Raw genomic sequence first — 18,217 nt, forward strand, 5'->3', positions numbered from 1 at the left:
AAGTTATGATGATGTGTTGCCTTATGCTGCATACACCTCCAGCACTAAGGGAAAAAAAAAAAAATCGTCATTTTTCCCCACTACATTGACGCAATATGAATGACCTACTTACAAAACCAATGTAATCTCATGTATCATGGCCAAAGTGAGAGCACGGAGTGAATCACCGGAGCAGTCCTCGCAGGCCTTTGTTAGTGCTCAGGTACAGCAAATGTTAAACTGCAGCAGAGATGTGACGTTCTCCTGTTAGATTTTTTGACAGATGGCAGCTCAGAATGTGTGAAGAATGGCAATGATGCAGCTGGATACGCGGCATGCTCAGCAAACAGATATGCACGCAATAACAAGGCTAATGTTTTTCAGTGCTTAATTACCTACATCTCCAACCGGTCACGTACAATGCATTGCTCATTTAGGTGTATATCTCTCTGTGAGGTGCACGGCGGCATGTGTTTAGACATTATGATAATAACAACAGCAGCAGTATACTACACTGTACAGACAGGAGGAAAACTGTGTAACCTTTTGAATATGGCTGCTCAGACCGTGCCTTGTTATAAATGACGCAGGTGCTGGCAAAGAGCATTTTTTAACAGTCTTGACAGTTTGCTCATTTTCAGTGAAAATGATGAAAAGCTGTCAAATTATATTTGATGACAGTAGTGTTGCCACAAAAAAAAACATCACAAAAAATCCTTAATTAGCTGGGGCCTTTTTTTTTTTTTTTTTTTTTTTTTTTTCTCTCAGAGATGCAGTGACTGATGGTGACAAGATATCATTTGGTCAGTGGGATGAATATTAGAGATATGCAGGATGGAGATCGCCACGCCGCCAAAATGTCAGCACAGAGGGAGAAATGTCCTGAATGCTGCTGTGGTTTTTATTCAAAAATGACTTCTCTTTCTGAATTTTTGTTTGTTTGTTTGTTTGTTTCTTCATCTTTGCTCTCCAGTACAATGACTAAAACTACCAGATCAATTATAGACTCACTTGTGCATCTTTACAGGGTGATTCTTGTCACATTTAGTGTTAAATCCTTGTTTCTCTTCAAACAAGGTAAAAAAAAAAAAAAAATCTACTAGTGGCATGAGCTAATCCCACTTGTTTCAAATGCAGTTCCAGGAGTTCTTGTTTCTTGGAGTATACATGTGTTGAAACAAGGCAGATCGGTACACTTTGATCAAGAAAATGACTTTTGATTCAGAAAAATTCTGGAAGCACATTGATAAGCATTGGAAACAAATAGGATTATCTCATGCCACTGACAGATTGTTTACCTTGTTTGAAGGAAAGCACAATTTTAAGACTCTATGTGAGATTAAATGACTTGAGATGGAGATTTTTTTTATTTTTTTTTTGCAGGGTTTGGTATTGCAAGTGCTGCATCTTGTCATATGCTGCTGACTCTGTATATCTGCCTCAGGTAAATCAACCTCTGTGTACAGGTTTGGGATGTTTGTTGACAGAATTTATATACATTTACCCTTGCTGCTCAGATGCTATATATTATAGAAGAGTGCCATCTTCTGGATGAGAGGAGTTATTACAGCTGATAAACTCAGTATCATTGTGATCATGAAATTATCACGGTCCAAATCTGTTCTCCCTCGCATTTCTGCAGCATTGCCCCGAGGGTTTTCTTGTTTACGTGATCGATGTCACGTAGCCGGAGTGAACTGACTTGTTCGGGGGTGAGATCTGATACCGGGCCAAACCAGACATCATAGAGGCCTCGCTCTCTGCTCTTAATCTTGTCAAGTCAAGACATCCTGGTTGCATCATTCATTTTAGCACTGCAACACTTATCTTCATCAAAGAAATCACTTCAGGAATATAGATGTCCAGACAGCTGAGGCAATATTGATGAATTTTGGCGTTATGTTTTATTTAAAAAGTGAACTACCTTCAAGGCGATCCTTGTATAATTTTCCTCAAATCCATAAACGCTCATGGATTTTCAAGGGCCATGGGAGGCTTGCATGAAGCATTAATAAATGGTCTCTCTCTCTCGCTCTCTCTCTCTCTCACACAGAATACACACTTGTCAACTGTGTCAGAACGAGCAGTGTCAAAAGACTTAATTTCCTTAATGGCAGGAACATTTTCACTAGATTAGCAAGTCGCCCCAACAAAACCTGTGCTGTCAAGTGTAGTGAGAATGTGTGCAAAGTCGTGTGGGATTTGACCACTCCAAACTAAAGAAGCATGAAATCTATAGATATGAAAACAGATCTGGAAATCTTTCCCCACAGGATCTTTCACAGTGAAATTGTATGCTGCAGATGACATTTGTAACTTGATAGATGGGGCAGAGGCTTTTTATATGTGAGAGAATATCCTTGTAAAGGTCCTGGGATTGTTGCTGGAACTTCCAGAGATGTCAGTGTTTGGACAGAGGAAAGTATCTCGCATGCCTTGTGTGCATTATTTAACAAACAACATACTGACTTCTTGGCCAGAGCTCAGCCGCTGTTCTGGGGCAGCGAGCGGGCCATGACGGGGAAACAGGCTCCTTCTCCTGATTTTCACCGGGGGGCAGGAGGAGGAAAAGTCACGAGGAACTTCCAGGAATATACCACTTATGTGTGAAAAGCATCAGAGGCTGAGATATCCCGTGCAAAAGCAGGGCGCTAAAATAAGTTAAACAGCCTGACGCACCACAACTCAAAACTCCCAACCACGCCGGCCTCAGTTTAACGGTGGAGAGCTTGACTGTTGACTCGGCTGTTGGAAATGTATGTAAAAATTTTACAGCGTTTGGGAGAGATGTGCATCCAGCGCACTGCCAAACAGTGGGAAAACATGAAGCAATACTGCAAGAAAAATTACAGAAAGATTTTTTTATGGGGCAGTTCCTACCCTTCAGGCTTGGTTCTTCACACAGCAGGAGAGAAAAAGTGTGAACTTCACAGGTTCTGTCTCAGGTTATGGAAAGTTGCGGGTTACCCTTTGTAGTCGAAAAGAGCCAATAGTCTCTCCTACTGATCTTTTCGCTGCACAGGTCAATTCTACGTTGCCATGGCCGCAGAACTGAACTTGGCCAGTCATCGTCATTAATAAACACACATCTTCTGCACACACAAAATAAATAAATGGAACTTTACATCAAATCTCAAAGCAGATTCAAAATATTTGTGCTTTACATTAAGAGCCACTTTACAGCTAAGGCATTTCTTTTAAAGATGTCCCAGTCTACACACCTAAACAAACACCTTGACCAAATGCATCTTACATATTTGTGCATGTTTGGAGCTGCTCATTGCAGTGACTGTTATGGCAAGACTGTACATTTTGTGCAGGTCACAAACTGAAAACTTATCGAGCATCAAGAAACAGATGTGATTTTACAGCCGTGGGTATTTGTGTGTAGTTCTGTAACGATAAGTGAGGAAACAGAGCGATAAGGCAACTCTGCAGTCCAATTTATTTCACAGCTTCAGACATCTGCTGGTAAAGATCCATGACCTCGGTCGTAGCCAGTCACCTAACCTCCGGGGAAGCTGATCAGCCACTTGATAAACCTCCTCTGCCACCTCTGCAAACAGCAGGAAGAAGAAATCATGAAACAGTGGGAACAGCCCCTCCTGGGCTCTACACATTCACAGTGGCGCCGACTTACCAGGTGGAGATGATCCACGAGCTGAACGGAGATTTAAGAAAGGGGGGGAAAAAAAAGCTCCATTTGAATGTTTTTGATGAGGTGCGCAGGACTGCTGACTTCCTCTTTTCCCTCCTCGCCGTCGAAACAAAGAGCCGATAAAATACCTCATCGCTCTTGTTGAAAAGTGCGGCTGAGGTGATGTTCGCGCGCTGCCATCAGTATCTGACGCCGGCCGACTTACACGACAGCTGCCGCGGGCTACCAACTACCAAACCAGGGGCTGGATTCTCCAAAGGTTCTTAAGATTAAATTTCTTCTTAAGTTCCACTTTTTTTCTTAAGTTTGGGTTTAAGAAGAATCTTAAGATATTTTCGAATTCACAAACAAAATATCTTAAGAATCCAAACAAAAGATCTTAAGAATGTTCTCAACTTTATTCTTAAGATTTTTCTTAAGAATAAATGGGATTCTTGAAAGAAATTATCTTACTATTTTTCTTAAATAGTATCGTAACTTTAAGACAGGTAAAGGTCGTCTTAAGTAACCACATGCTGTGTGAAGGTAAGCTATTTTTCAAACATCTTTGATTAATTTAGAGCCAAATTTGATTATATAACATAGATTAATGTAGTAGGCTAATACCTTAATAATTTTACATTGTATAAATTAACATAGAAATCATCGTTATCTAAACTGTAATTCATCTAAACCAGTATTTAGACACATATAGGCTATTGTTTCTGAGTCTATATGAGGACATTTTGTTTAGCCACCAGTCACCATTCATGTTTCAATTATATTTTGATTCCATTAACTAATAGGTTAGTAATATTGTCACTGTCCAATACAAAGTATGTATCTCAATTTTTGAGAAAACACTTTTATAACATCAAATCAAAGTTGAGACTATAATGGATATTGTTTTGTTGTATTTTAGATGGAACTGCTGTGGGTTGCAGCTCGAGGCTGTTTGTTTACATAAAGGTAGAGAGTTGAGAAGTTCGTAAGTGGAAAAAATTAAGAAGTTCTTAAGATAATGTGCAGTTCTTAAGAAAATAATGGGGAATAGCACTTGAGAACATTCTTATGAACTTCTCATTTTTCCTCTTACGAAACGTCTTAAGATTATTAGTAAGAACTTTTTGGAGAATCCGGCCCCAGTATCTCTATCCCTACATCAGCAGAGCCCCAGCCACCTGAGGGAGAGCCAAGGTAGGGACCCGCTCAGGTGTCTGGGATCCTGCAGGTCCAAAACGTATGAACTCACTCGGGCACAAAGCTCACGTCGAACAAGGAGAGGAATGCCTTCGTTTCCCTTGCCATTGATGTGCTCTCCTCTGGTTAATGTCTATACTGTAGAATAAGAAAACTGAATTTCGCATTGGTAAAAGATCGCAAAATAAAAGTGACAGTGGAGCGACTTAAAAGACCAAAACGGGTTAAGAGAAGTAAAAAGCCGAGGTATAAAAATGGGTCTTAAGACGCGTTTTAAAAAGTTCATTAGACTCGAATAGTCTGGTGTGTGTTGCTGGTTGTGTTTATTTTAATCCCTTTTCCATGGCTAGATGATGATCTTCGTGTTTGACTCCTGTCCAATGTTATGTGTCACCTAATTGTGCATATTTAAATTTATATTCTTGTTTTTATGCACCTGGCTACAAGGAGAAGTTCCCCTTGGGGATGATAATGTTGAATTAAATGAATTGGACTGAACTGAATTACATACATTTATTAAATTTCATTCATCTCCACACACCCTGCTTATTCAGCTCACAATGGGTTTACACACTCTTTGAGCTTGCGTGCGGGCATGAGCTCTTTGATCACACCCACGCGCGCGCACACACACACACACACACACACACACTACTCACGATTACTCTAATTTTTGTCCCTTTGCTTGTTGTCTGGGCTTTATTTGTTTGTTTCCTACCTTCCCTCTCATATTTGCCGTCATCGGTGTCATTATTTGTCATCTTGGTCTCCTTTGAAATGATGTGCCGTGACTGGGTGCATTTTTAAAAGTCAATTTTACTTTTTTTTTGTTTATCTACTTCTTTTTCCTTGCTGTTTTTTTTTTTTTTTTAAGCTCTTTAGATGCTTGATAAGTATTGTTTGCAGAGGCAGTTGATCCCCCACAATACTGTACGCCCCCTCGTTATAATTAGTCCAGTAATTTTAGGCCAAAATTGGGGTCAACCTAGGACAAATTGCAAGAGAAGCAAACTCAACTGATTTTGTATCCTCAGTTTGTCCTGAGTGAGGGAAAAAAAAGTCCCAAGAAATCCCATTGGTGGAAAGTTTTGAAAATCACCTATTTATGACCACATATTACCAAAAAACACTGTTTTTAACACACAGGGGAAAGGGTTCAAAATTTATTTTCAGATATCACTATAAAAATTCACAATGATGATTACACACACAAAGACAAGAAAAAAAGTCAATTACAAGTTCTTTGAATTATTCTGTTTACACATGCATATCACACATTATCTGATTTGATATGCGCTAATAAGGAATATAAGGAATAAATGCCAGAAGAGACATTTTAACAATGAATTAAAAGGTTGCTATATATATAGTTACCTTGCATTAAAAGGTTACTATGCAACAGTGAATTAAAAGGTTACTATATATATAGTAACCTTTTAATTCACTGTTTAAATATCTGTTCTGGCATTTATTCCTTATATTCCTTATTAGCGCATATCAAATCAGATAATGTGTGAACATGTGTAAACATAATAATTCAAAGAACTTGTAATTGACTTTTTTTCTTGTCTTTGTGTGTGTAATCATCTTGTGAATTTTTATAGTGATATCTGAAAGTAAAATTTTGAACCCCTTTCCCCTGTGTGTTAAAAACAGTGTTTTTTGGTAATGTGTGGTCATAAATAGGTGATTTTCAAAACTTTCCACCAATGGGATTTCCTGGGACTTTTTTTCCCTCACTCAGGACAAACTGAGGATACAAAATCAGTTGAGTTTGCTTCTCTTGCAATTTGTCCTAGGTTTTTTCATAAAATGACTGGACTAAATGCTCTCTGAGAAATTATGTTGTATATCCATCTCAGCATGAGGTTTAACAGCAGTCGGTACTTACAGCTATCAGTGTTACATGTGGTGTCATATGTGGTGGAGTGCATGCAGCTTCATGTCCATATATTTTCCACCTCCATCCACCAGATGGTATCAGATGTCAACGAATGCGCTCCTTTCGATTCCCTGTTACCTTCCCGCTTCTCGCCTGGCTCTCTCGTGGTTTGACCGTGACCTTGTCGACTTTCACAGAAAATGTATTCCAGTCATGGGACACATCCAGCATCTGAAAAGCAGAAAAGCAGATTCATGCGAGAGGAACAAATCAAGGAGGTGCTGTGCAGAGATAATAATAATTACACTGGGAAATAAGCTGAAAAACACAACTCCCAGTATAATTATGATTTTCATCATCGGTGTGATTCATTTATTTTTTTTTCCCCCCCCTGTACGAGATATACAATAGATAAACACAGCGGAGAATAAACAATAAATTCTGCTTTTCCATACAGGCATTCAGCACAGGTCCAAGAATGAACATAAAGTCGGGCTGATTAATGGCGAGGGTGAAGATGAAGACAAAGAGACACGGGGAAAATAGACAGAAAAACAGAGAACAACAAAGGGGGGAGTAAATAAATATTTTTTTGTTTATTTTTTTAATTTATTTATTACCATTTTCAAACCACTGCTGTCATAAATCACATCCAGCTAAACTGATTAAAGTCTCACGAAAGACTCCAAGGATACGCAGACTTCTGGCAAAACGAGACGCGTCATCAAATTATCATCGTGCATCATGGAGTTTGGTGCCAGTTCCATGTTTGTTTGCCCGTTAGTAATTTAGTTAGATTAATTGTTAAAATATTTATTTAAGAAACACTGCAATTTTAGTAAATAGTACAAACAAATATTTATTGTGAAAATCCTGACTGGATGGAGGCCGCTACTAACCTAATCTCATCTCAAAAATCAATTTCTGCCTTCAAGAATTTACTTGTAAGAATGTATAAATGAGCTTTGTGTGTTTGATCGACCTCAGTATGCATAATTTAAACCACAACTAAGTTACAGTACTGTCTCTAGTTGATCTTTGTCAGAAATGTGACTGATAAACACAGTTTAAATCCCTCCGAAGGGTTTTATTCGTTTGTTCCTGAGCGGTGACATTCCCACCACCAAGAGAGAACGTATAGTTTTGATGAGAGTGAGTGGGAAGGGAGCGGAGGAGGGTCACTTTGAAACTTCATTAACTGTTATTTTTATCATCTGACAAAGGCTTTATAAAAACACAGTGTGTTGAGGACAAAACTGAATATAAATGAGGTGTAATTTGTCCCCTCCGTCTGAAGCAAGGGCCCAGCTAATGGCCTTAAATTAGGGTCGGGTTACAGTGTATTTTTCAATTTTATCCTTTCATCATGAAGCTCCTATTATTCTGGTCTTTGAATCTGTCAGTTTTTTTTTTTTTTCTGAATATCACATGCAGTTTAACAAATGACCTGAAGATGGTGGTGAAAATCCACCGGTGACTCCAAAGCGGGGCAACGCCTCTGCAGTCGAGCTCCAACACGGTTCAGTTTGTAGCACCGTGTCACTGCCACGGCTTCAAACTGGATCAGTTTCCTAAGGACACCTAAATCTGAGATTTCACAGCAATATTGAGCTGCCTTAACAATTATTTTGGAAAATATGAGCTGCCTGTGACAGTATAGCCTAGTCAAGGAGTGAAATTTCCCTAATTCATATCTAATATAACTGAACATAATCTACTATGGACAGCCAATTTAGGTGTCAGCCAGGTACTCGAATCAATATCCTATGCATCCACATTTTCAATCACTCACAATTACCTGCCTATGGAGCAGCTCCAGTTTGTATATCATAGCATGACAGATGAGATTCTCGGCGGCTGTCTGTTTTTCCATTCTCTCAAACTCCAACTTGTTAATGTCATTAAATGCAAACTGTAAACCCCATGGCAACAGCAAAACCGAGAAGCCTGGACACAATTATACATTTTCATAGGGACACAATAGGTATTTTGACAACTGGTTCACTCAGTAAACAATTTTGGAAAACAAAGTTGAAAAAAAAAAAAAATAATAAATAAATAAATAAAAACATCATAGTGGAGCAAACTGATTCAGCTCATAATTAACAAGCCACACATGGGCCAACATTATGCAAGCAAAACCAGGGTGGCAATAAGCTGTCCCGAAGTGAAATGTAGTACTAATGCAGTTCTAATACAGTGTATCTATCATGTGATGCATTTCTGTGAAGCTCAGGAAAAAAAAAAAAATGGTGTTTTTGCTGGAGCTATATACAGCCTATAGCCCAGAGTGTGTGCATAGATGAATAGATAAAAAGATTTTTTTGATCCCTTTAGTGCAGTAAGTTTAGGATCCACGCTGCTCTGTGCTGTTGATTACAAACCTGCAGCGCATGTCCAGCAACCTCTCTATCTTTACATTCCTGGCACCTTTATGTAGGACATGTGCATCGTATTTTTATGGCACAGCTGACATTACGTGCGTAAATGCACTTGAGGACATTTGTCTTCACCGCTCCATATAACTCAACGATACAGCCCAGCGTTTGTCACATGCTGTCCTCCTGCAGAGCCACGAGCGCTCTCCTCTGAGAACAGAGAGACGGGAGATCAGTCCTAAAAATGGCCGTATAACGGTTCATAAACATGTGAATGTTCAAACCTGGGGCTGACCACATGGCAGGCCGGTCTCGCAGATGGTCCATGCCTATCAGGATGTGTTGTCGCATAATTACTGGCAACTCAGAGGCAAGAAATCTATACATTTACAGACCTGCACATGCATATTCTCTGCTCTGAACTATGACACAGATGTATTATATTCAACATTAGCTACTGGTGGCAGTTTTCTACTTTTTTTTTTTTTCCTTTTCAGGCCAGATGTTAAGATGTGGAACAAGTGGGTGCTGGGTAATTGGCACTTTATTAAAGCTAAGTAAGCATGCCTTCTGCTCCGTGCACGCTGCGATAGGCTCCAGCCCCATCGTGACCCTTATTAGGATAAGCAATTATAGAAAATGGATAGATGGATGAAAAGTAGGCGAATATACTCCCATATTTTTTTTTTTTTTTTCCGTCTCAAGCATTCTCAGTTTTAGATCAAAAGTGCTTTTCAGTAGGTGTCATGTCAGCGCGACCCGGTGTTTTATTGACTTACGACTTTTACGAAATGTGTCGCGTAAAAAAAAAAATAAAAAAAAAAATCTTTCATTTAATTTACTATCTTTCATCTTTCATATTGTATGTGTGTTTGATAAGTAAATGGAGATCTGGCTATTGACAGGGTTCTTAATATGTTAGCCACCCTACCCTCAATTATCCTCTCTATTTATCTACACTGCTGAGAAAGCTCCCTTACTATTTTAAGGAAAAAAAAAAAACTTGTTTACTTGACTCTTCTCTATCAATATAATCGCTCCGGGGGCAAAGGGAAATTTGTTACATCCATTGCCGAGGCAGTTGTGGCTTCATCCTTTGCAATCCTCACAATTAGTTCCATATAATGTTGCTGATGCAGGGCTTTAAGCTTATTCTGCCGTTGCACTCATTGTAATTCGTGCTGAATAAGATTATCAGCTAACAGCCCCAAAAAAAAAGTAAAATATAATCAGTACTTACTTACTCATAATCATCTCCCTTCATCAGTTTGGGTAAATAATTTATGCAGAGGAGTGTTGCTGCTGTTTTCACCATCATTCAGTCCAGCCTGGCTGGTGCGGGGAATGTAGTTCACTTCCTAACTAAGGCGTTGAATCTTAATTACGGAGTCGCCGCCCCCTCCCCACACACACACACACACACACACACACACACACACACACACATACACACATGCAGTTCTCCAGTGGTGGCGTCACCGTGTTTCCAGGCCAAGGTGGCCCTGCTCCAAGGGGTCTAGCGGGACTAAGATTAGAGCTCTGTAGCGAGCGATGATTCAGACTCACATGGCGAACCGTGTAGGGTTTTTCGGATCGGGCCGACTTGTGCGTGGTTCAAGTGATTTGTGTGCTGTGTCATTACAGGCGTCTCAATGTATGGCTGTCGTGCTGTTACATGTGTGTGTCCTGGCATTGAACTGCAGCTGAATGTGGGTGTTTTGGCACCTCGCTGGCTCTAAATGTGGGTGTCTTGGCAACTTCCCACTGACTGTGGGTGTCCTGCTGCTAACTTTGGTTGTCCTGCTGCTGTAGGCCCATAGTCGGCTACTTCTGCTCAGCTGTCCTGCAGTTAAAAAGCACTGGTGTGATAATCCTCGCTTATGAAATGAACCCGACTTCTGCAGTCTCGTCAAGCCGTGCATTAGTATGCATTTATACAAGCAATATTTAATGGCATCGCTATCGTTATTGCTCTTATTCCCTAGGTTGAATTTTGCCTAAGCACACAGGTCTGGTAGATCATTTAACAGGCTGACATCCACAGGCCACTGATCTTTTCTTTTCGTACAGGCGAGTCTTTAAACGTGTTAAGGACTCCGTTTATTGCCTCCTCGGTGTTCTTCTCACGTTGATCCTCCTTTACTTGATTGACTTCCTTTGCTATTATTTCTATATGCTGTTTCTTTTTCTTCATTTCTTCCTCCGCAGTAGCAGCAGCAGCAGCAGCAGCAGCAGCGGCGCACTCAACTGAATTATTGTCTTCCTCAAAAAGGCTAAAGGGGATGTCGAAATAATTCAATTTTTTTTGTTGTTGCTGTGGTGTTTCACATTTTGTTTTGTCAGCAGATGCTTTGTTCGCTTGTTTATTTTGAAGGTTCCAATAACAGGGTTGTTAACGATCAAACTGTTGCCATAGTTCATATTTATGAGGATTAATTTATAGATGAAAAAAAAAAAAACGATACCGTTAATTTATTTTGCTCGCTCACCATGGACTCCCTGTGGTATGCGGGTCTAGTCTCTTCCTCCAAAGTGAACTTTTCTCGATCTGGCGTCGAGTTTGCCTCAGAGTCGTCTTCGCTTTTGGCCACAGGGTGTTGACTCGACTTTTTTTTTCCGCTCTGGTTCAACAAACGTCATGAGAGATTACACCTGTGTGACGGCCCTCAAAGCTTCACGCATCAAAAACTGATCCTTAGGCATTGCATTTCATGCAGACTGTTAATTGCTCTCAATTTGCATCATCTCTTTTATCTTTTATGCCTTTCGCTGTAGTTTACTGACCATTCAAACAATCCAACCGAACAAAAATTGTGACAGATAAATCTAAAGTCGTACATCAAAGTTACGTCAAACAAAGATTGTATGCAGAATTTTCTACACAGAGATATTTCAGTTTTTTGGGTTTTTTTATTAATCGCTCTGTTGAGTGTTTTTCCACCATTTCCATCCATCTGTGTGTGTGTAGAGCAACATCATAGACCTGGTATACATTTGTACCAGTTATATGAAAGCACATCTCCATATGCTTTCATCGAGTGAATGGACAGGCTGACAGAGAACTGCCTTAAGCTTCAGCTTTGCTCCCAGATTTCATTCTGTTTTTTTTTTTTTTTTTTTTTTTTTTTTTAGGTTTTGTTTTCTCTTTTCCACACCAAATGTAGGATGGCACAGTAGATGTTGAGGATGGAAATTTATGCAAGGGAGGGTTGTATTTTCCTCTTCTGGAACAAACCCTCTGTAAACAGACATAATGGACTATGAGGATTTTAACGCCTGCCACCTCATCTCGTTAGCTTAATATTCAGGCCGAGGTATGGAGGAAGAGGGATGAGGGACTGTTTACTTTCTTTGCGGGAGGTAAACAATCTTTAGTAAAAGCACCAATGTTGCTGAGCGTCCATTATTTTAGCTCGCTTTGAATCGGGATGAGTTGATTTACTCAGGGAACTGTCAGTCAATATCACTGTCCTTGGATTTGGCGTTGAAGACAAGTGGACACAGTGCCTTCTGGGATAGCAGTGGCCTGAAGGTGAAGAAGTGAACGGCGCAAACCTCTGGACTGAAACCACGTGGGCTGGGGAAAAGAGGTCGAGTCGCAGCGTCCGTCCCCTCTGCGGCCGCTGTCTGCCCTCGCTCAGACTCAGCCTTCAGATTTCTGTCTTTCTGCTGCTTGATCACCAGCAGAAGAAGACAGAGGATGTACCTGCATGGGCAGCTGCATGGGTGGATGTGTTTAAATGTTTGAAATGTGAAGCGTGGCTCTGCTGAATAGGAGCCTCCGTTCTCCAAAAAAAAAAAAAAAAAAAAAAAAACATATTCTGGATAAATAAAGGTTTCAAATATAAAGAATATATGGCTTCAGAGGCGAGTCAGCAGTGCATGCTATTTTGACAGCCAGTTGGCAAGTTCTGCCTTTTCGTTGCTTTTAAAAGATTCACATAAAGCTGCTTCTCACAACACAAAACACACACACACACACACACACACACACACACGCACAGAGCAATTAATGCTGAAATATAAAAATAAGTACCTGCGCGGTAGAAATCAGCAGCGTGCGACTTTGTCACTGTCAAATGAATCCTTAAAAGTGCAAACCAGTGCTGCACCGTTCTATCAAATCATCTTCCTCCTGAAGCCTTATTATGCTGTTTATGATCAATATTCATCATTTCTTCCACAGTCAAAACACAGTGGGAGTGCAAAGCTGAGATTTTAACTTTTTTTTTTTTACTTCATAGCCAAAAAATGTTGAAAATTGCCTGAGTAAGATTTCTGTTGCATCACTTCTTGGATGTTTATGACTTTGACTTGCTTAGAGGCATTAAGAGATGATTTGAGGAAGTATGCGAGAGGAGAAAATGTGCACTTGTAATAATGTAAATTCTCAACGTGCCTCACGGACCTCCACGCCAGCCTTTTTAATTTCTCATTTACTCTAACATGCCCAAATGAAACGATGCGATTCTGTGTTCTTATTCAGGAAAGGCAACTGGAAAGACTTGACCGGGAAATGTATAATGACATCTCAAAGCCTAAAAGCATATTGACATATATTCTCATTTGAAGGTGTCCTTTGGCCATGCAGAGCCCTCGGAAAACAGAACACGTATCCAGTTCGCGCCCGGTGACAATTGCAATGAGGCATCCATAAACAAAATATACAAATTAAACATTGAGACATTTAGGATTAGCAATGGTATTTATCCACGTATAATCCTGCACAATATCAACAATGTTCATTTTATGGTAATTATTCTTCATTACGATAAGACGCTCAACAGGTTGGCTGCGAGCGCCGGGACTGCAAGTTTCTGGCTGATGTGATACATGATTAAGACAGATTATGGAGGTCCACTGAGGACGCTCTCCCTGCTAACTTAGGCAAGCTGTGGTCTAGGAGACTCATTACAACCGGTCACTACGGGTTTTCATGCATGAGCTTCTAATTAGACCAAATAAATGGGTGGAAGTCATTCGGTGCGGTGAGTGGGCTACTACTGGGGCACAATGGACTCCAAACTCTATTAAACCTGTAATGGAAATCATTTATCACGCCTATGGTGTGTGACCTCCACCTTTTTTTTATAGACTGCTTAATATTCTGCCTGTATTACATGAACTGGAGCCTCACTTGGAACATCCACACAATCCTCTACATCATGTTCAAGCCTCGCTCCCTTTCAAGAGGTCAAACTAAAACTCCAAAGAGATGTGTCAAGAAGCTGAAGTTAGATGTTCCCATTAGTGGATATTTATATTCCTTAATGGCTGCAGAATTTGATACAAATCGTCGTTTCTCTTTGTTTGGGAATAATGTATTTGTTTACGCGGTCCGTGATATAAATACATTCAATAAACTAAACTAAAGTAAGTGAACAGGGAACGGGTATTTGCTGTTCAGAGACCCAACGCTGTGGAACGCCTGCCAGGGGACATTTGGCCGGAAGAGTCAGTGTTTGCCTTTAAATCACATCTCAAAACACACTTGTGTAGACTTACTTGAAAGTAATTAGGTGTAAAACCCCGTTGTCCTTGGGAATCCTCTTCCTCTTTCTCTCCTCCTTGCTCTTTCTGGCCTAAAACAGCCTTTGAATCAGAGGCTGTCAGTGCCAGGGCAACAAAATTTAGTGGAAATGTTTCAAGTCTTGCCTACCACTTAGCTGCAAAATTACACCAATTGCCCAGAAGGTGGCACTGTAATAAGCAAATTTACATGTTGACCAATATCTACTGCAGCCTAAGCTTGCCTCAAATACATGAAATTAGCAAATTAACTTAGTTTGTATGTGAGTCTGTCAATTATGTGCTATATGCAAACTATTTGCTTATGTAATGATATGCGTATATGCTACTTATTTTCTGCTGTTTTTTTTTTTTTTTTTTTTTTTTTACAGAATTGATCCAATCTCAACAACATTTTGCACTCGGCATGAATAAACTTTTGAAAATTCAGACCGTTGGTGAGATGCGCAGGAAGGAATTTGGCAGTGAAGATGCACAAACAAAAGTAATAATTCCTAAATGTCTGATATTAGAGGAAACATATGGGATTTAATTTATTTATGTTGTTTATGATGTTATATATTTGGGATAGACCTCAAATTTTGACAGATCACATGTGGCGCTGCTCCATAGCGACACCATCAGGCCAACCTTGTAACAACATCTGTTTTTTTTTTTTTTTTTTTTGACTTCATTGCCACACACCATGCCACCAAATTTAGATACTTTGTCTTTAATTCAAAAGGAATACTGACAAGAAAGATCCACCAGGGGGCGACATTTTTCCTGAATGCCTAAGGATGGGCAGGATGTGTCGTCCAAACGTCACATTTGCCTCTCACTGTCAAAAAATGTCCCTTAAATGCTGTTTTTTTTTGTGATTTGTAAACAATGGGAAAAGTGTTACATCAGTTATATTATATTATAATGTATTGCATTACATTTCATTGCATTATATTATTATTATTTCCAGTCATTCATGTTAGACTATTTTTATTTTTTGCTATCCACTTTGCTGCTGCAATGCGTGAAATTTCCCCACTGTGGGACTAATAAAGGAATATCTTATCTGATCTTATCTTATTATTATTATTATTATTATTATTATTATTAACATTATTATAATTATTATTATCTTATTTTAAAGACTGACAGCTGTCTTGTTATACATAATTTGGCTCATCCTGGACAAAATAGGTTTGCTGGTTGCTTAAACATGAGGATTCATAAAATATAATTCTTTAAAACTTTCTACTAAACTGATACAAGGGGGAATGAGTGCCCGCCTGCACCGACCACCCTGCCTGCTATTCCAGCTCGCTGCTCCCCTGTATCTCCACCTCTCGGAGTAAAGGTGGTAATAGGGAGATTAAAATGAATGGAGAGGCGCGTTGTTGGAGCAACCAGCATGGAACAATGGGAGGAAAACCTCTCACCAATGGCTGGACTGGGTGCTGACATCACATTGCCATCTCTGAATCACTCCCACATCTCCCTCTTGATTCAGCCCCTCCCTCCCTCTTGCCATTAGCAAGTCGGTCCGTGTCCCTGTGTTATTTAAAGCCAGAGATCCTCCCTCTCGCCGAGCCACTGTGTTGCATCTGTCTGCCCCGCTGCTTGTGTGTCTGGGTGCGTGTGTGAGAGAGTGCGCTAAAAACCCAGGCAGCCGGTGGGAGAGCTAGAGAGTGGAGAGAGAGAGAGAGAGAAACGGGGAAAAAGGCAAACCATCTGAGAGGGCAGAAGGACCGGGAGTGTGAGACAGCTATGAAATTCATCCAAGCTATTTGCCTACTGCTTCTCTGTCCAGCTCTGAGTCTCAACACCAGGTAAGTCAGAAATAAAAGGAGAGGCTTTTGTGTCAGTTTCACCCCGTCAGAGACTCTGAAACAAAAGGGGCTAGGTTCAATGCGCACAATGGCCAATCTTAGATTATACTAATCTGAGGTTCTGCTCAGTCCTGCCAAATAGGTTGAGCCTTCTTTCTGGCAGGGGATTTCTGTGTGCTAAGCATGTTTTTTTTAGGAGACTGAAGGACTAAAGGGAGGAAGAAAGAGCTTATCTGTTGAACTAAGCTATTCTCCTCATCAGTTCTGGGCAGGCTAAGAGACAGTTGTCCTTTTGTGGTGTAATTCATTGAATGCAACGCCTGCTGGAGCTGAATAGTGGGTGACATTGCTTGTTGAGAGTTTTGCTGCTTGCTGGTCTGGGAGGGAGCAAGTTGAAGTCAGAAACTGGGAAAAAGGAAAAGGCTACTTGTGTTGCAGTGTCATGAAAGAGAGCAGATGTGTGTGCTGTGTGTCTGTGCATGTGTGTGTGCGTGCGTGCATGTGTGTGTGTGTGTGTGTGCATTGCAAGGCATTGGGAGAAACTGGAGGAAGAGTGATGGGCAAGAAGAACGAAGAAAGAGAATTGTGTGGAGAGAGGGAGTTTTGATGATTAATTAAATCATTGATAAAATCATCCTTCTTCTCATCCAGTGCCTGACACCACTGCTTTAATGAGAGTCGTGAGAGAAAAATCAGGGCTTTGACTATACCATGGAGACATCACATGCAGGAAGGAATGCATTATGAAACTTGCCTTTCCTCTTTTTCTTTTTTTTTTCTTTTTTTTTTTTTTTTTCCTCAGTGCTGAAACAGTTCTGCACTGTTTTCATCTTTGCTCGGTGAATAAGAGCAACGCTGGGTTCACTTCAGTTGTTGAGCAATGCGTGCACATGGAGGAAGACGGCTTGCAACTCGGGCTTTGTTGTTAATAACAGAAAACATACACATGCATAATTCAAATGGTGGACTCATGCCAAACGCTAATTGACCCTGAATTGCTGTTTTTGCCTTTGGATATAGAATTTAGACCCGGCTGTACAGAGAAAGGAGTCAAGGTTATTGCCTATATCCAACACACAGTAATTGTCAATAGCAGAGAAGTACACTCAAGATGCATGACTCATGTAACAAGGAGCTGTATTGATGTATTAACCTCTAGAATTTAGTAGGCAGCAAATTAAGCACTTGTGAACCCTTTAACACACCTACATATTTAACACTCACACAAGGCAAATCTCCATCTGCATTAATCGGGCAGCACTTTTGGAAACACTGGATATGTTTTATCACCCATCGTTTTTTTGACTATTATGGATACAGATCATTCGATTCTCCTCTTTCAGGGGCCCATCGAAAACATCTATGTACTTATTGAGATTTAGTCTTTCTTTTCGTCTCTAAACAGTGTAGCCAACTGTAAACTGTGAGCTTATGAGATGACCTCTGGATGCTAATTGGAGGGGGAAGTGTTACAGTGGCTCTTTGGTGGGTCAGAATAGATTGTATCTCCACTGAGGGAATGTCATGGAAAGTAATTAACACATAAATATAATTAGTGCTTGTCGGCCACCTCAATAGCACAGCTCGGTTTAGTAAAGAGCTTGTTTTTGCTTGTTGGTTTGCCCCCACTCGCTTTGACCTATTGCATTTGGGGTTGAAAACTGCTCTTTGAAAACAGAAAACAGCTTTCTTAGCTTCGGTGTTTTTCTGTGTACAACATGCATGCTGTTTAGCAACATTTCACTTCACTAAATGTGCTACTTCAACGCAATCCTTGAGGAACACTGGCCACAAACAAGACATACCA

At 40.2% G+C, this 18,217-nt stretch overlaps 1 protein-coding gene across 2 annotated transcripts in view; it reads left to right on the forward strand.

The window, feature by feature from the left end:
* Nucleotides 1–16,191: 16,191 nt before the first annotated feature.
* luzp2 (leucine zipper protein 2) overlaps nucleotides 16,192–18,217 on the forward strand; it is a 190,525-nt gene continuing 188,499 nt past the window's right edge. For both annotated transcript variants that reach the window (XM_030076543.1, XM_030076552.1), the window contains exon 1: nucleotides 16,192–16,410. In XM_030076543.1, the coding sequence (XP_029932403.1) occupies nucleotides 16,349–16,410 (62 nt within the window). In that variant the 5' untranslated portion in view covers nucleotides 16,192–16,348. The remainder of the gene's footprint in view (nucleotides 16,411–18,217) is intronic.

This window comes from Myripristis murdjan, chromosome 3, assembly GCF_902150065.1.
Source record: "Myripristis murdjan chromosome 3, fMyrMur1.1, whole genome shotgun sequence".
Lineage (NCBI taxonomy): Eukaryota > Metazoa > Chordata > Actinopteri > Holocentriformes > Holocentridae > Myripristis > Myripristis murdjan.